General features: G+C 35.5%; 1 protein-coding gene across 1 annotated transcript in view; it reads right to left on the reverse strand.

Annotated features, from left to right (window-relative positions):
• LOC119584989 (rho GDP-dissociation inhibitor 2-like) overlaps positions 1-2582 on the reverse strand; it is a gene marked incomplete at its 5' end in the record, with an annotated part of 9078 nt that overhangs the window by 278 nt on the left and 6218 nt on the right. Inside the window, 2 exon segments of the mRNA XM_037933597.1 lie at positions 1-2254; positions 2385-2484. Of these exon segments, the coding sequence (XP_037789525.1) occupies positions 2058-2254; positions 2385-2484 (297 nt within the window).

Genomic DNA, 2582 nt, shown 5'->3' on the forward strand with positions numbered 1-2582 from the left:
TTTTTAAAAATCAAACCTGACTTTTGAGTCATATCTACTTATGAATGGTTTACTTGATTACAACAGTATCATCGCACATATTGTATTATTGATAACAGTATTGTGTTACAGGCCTAGCTAATGGTACCTAGACAGGTATCTAAACTCAATAAATCAACAAGTTTCCCCAATTTAGCCTACATGTACTCCTCTTCACAGCAGTTCCATCACACAATACATTCCTATCAGCAAACTTAAACACCTTCGTCAATCCTTTGCAAAATTACTACTTGATGATATCAATCTTGTATGACAAAAAAAACTTGAAACACAAGAAAATGCAAATATTCAGTAAAACAGCCATGATTAAAATAATCACATAAATCTACTGTAGAACACCATGAGGAATAACCTCTTGTGCAGGTACAATTCATACAACCCTTACTACTTTACTGGAAACTAAACAAACCAAAGCCATGCCACAGGAAACATAAATGTCACCAAGACCATTTTATGTAACCCTCATCCACAACTACAGCCGTTAAAAAAGTGAAAAAAGCAAGTAAGAAAGTTAGTACCAAAAATTTTATCACAGACCCAGGAATTATCAGAAGACTGAGCATTCATGAAGCATATCATTCATGAACAGGCCTCCATGTTTCTATGGTGTGATTCTGATCTCTAAGTTAACGCAAACTATAGTGGCTTAGCTCTTTTACATACAGCACCTATGCCTATAAACCACATGCTGAAAATTAATAGATGAAAAAAGGAAATAGCTTGTACATTTCCTATTTGGTCTATCATGACTGTAAGTTTATGAAAATTGTAAAAATGCTCCTTTTGCCTAAACTATTAAGAGATCTGTACAGTCTCCTGTTATCACTCTGTCTTAAGTACAGTGACTTATCTAAAGATAAAATTTTGATGAAACAAACATCTTTTTCAAATAATGACTAGTAAGACTTCAATATTGTATCAGGAGACAAAATATGAGGAAATGTTCTGAGCAAGTGGTTTACAATACACAAGTTCTCCCTACTCTGTTTATTAAATAAATCATGCAATCCTTATTATCTATTAATGGCACAATAGTCTCCTGGCTTTCAAATCTGGTTCACATTGCTAATCTGATACTGAAAAGGAGAGATGGAAATACAATTTCAAGGGGAGATCAAACAATATGTCACATCTAGCAATCTTTTTTCATGCAATTCTCCTTTCAGAAAAATAACTGGATTACAATTCTGTTGCCTATAGATGCTTGGAATGCTTAGAGCACGTAATTTGGAATTTTTATAAAAGCCTTGTAAGAGGAAAGATGTAAAGAGGTGAGAGAGGATTGGATAGAGTAAATCACTGGTACCAGTACAAGTTCCATAACACCATTCCAACAGGGAAGCTTTGGGAACACTTCTAGATTGTGCGTATTATTCACCCAGTCACCTTGACAGCCTCAATGCTGTTATGGGCAACAAACCATGAGGGGTATGTGACAAAGTATCACTGGTAAATCACAAAAATCAAACATCATACTGAAGTCCTATATCTAATGCATAATACTTTACTCTAATTATCATCTCCATGAAGTAACCCTAGACAGTACAGCTTTGGTTGTTGGAAAGAAAAGCTAGTCACCTTTTGCTCCAAGTTACTGGGAATGCCTACAATGACCAATGATATATATGAAAAAGAAAGGGGGCAGCAAAAACAAAACCTAAAAAAGGCTTATATGATAAATCCTATTGTCACTGAATGCCTGAGCACACAATTCCATTTATGGATATGCTATATAGTTATATAACCACACTTACCTACAGAAATGTTAGTTATTGTTGATGCTTACCAAACTATCAAGGCCCTTAACACAGGCACAATTTGGCCATAAGATACGATGACTTCAAAAAATACATAAATTCATTTTATTTTCTATATTTTCTCCATGCTTCAAACATTCATTATAGTAATATAAAACAGGCCAAAAAACTCATTTATTCCCTGATTGAACAATACAATCCACTCTTAACCTCCCTTCCATTCTACTTGGTTGTTCACTGCCTTACACCTTCCGCTAGTGTTCAGTTCCAGTCTTTCTTGATGTCAAAGGACCACTCCCACTTCAGGTGTTCATTGCCGTCATCATCAGTGAAGAGGGACTTGACTGTGTAATGCCCACGTGCAATAAGACCTGAGGGGGCATCTTCCATGGGTGTTGTATAGGATTGAATCTCTTCCTTAGGAGCATATGATCCAACCATGTGTGTCATTTTGTCCACTGTTGGTATAAAAAGAATAGTATTATTATGCAATACAGCTGCATATAACCATTCAATGAGCATTAAGGATAAACAAGGAAAGCTGCATTTTATGCCTACTTCTGAAGTTTTAATTTCCCTTTTACTTACCAGCAATGCCCTTCCTATAGCTTCGCTGAATGTATTTCAGTCCAGTCACAATTTCTCGCTGCACATGAAACTCAATGCGAATCCTGTAGCTAATGCCCTCCTGGAAATAAAAATGAAATGAATCTCATCATAATCAAATAAAGCAGTGCTTCTTGCAATACAAAAAAGAATTCAACATTGCAATAGACACAAAACTTG

This window comes from Penaeus monodon, chromosome 19 (assembly GCF_015228065.2).
Source record: "Penaeus monodon isolate SGIC_2016 chromosome 19, NSTDA_Pmon_1, whole genome shotgun sequence".
NCBI lineage: Eukaryota > Metazoa > Arthropoda > Malacostraca > Decapoda > Penaeidae > Penaeus > Penaeus monodon.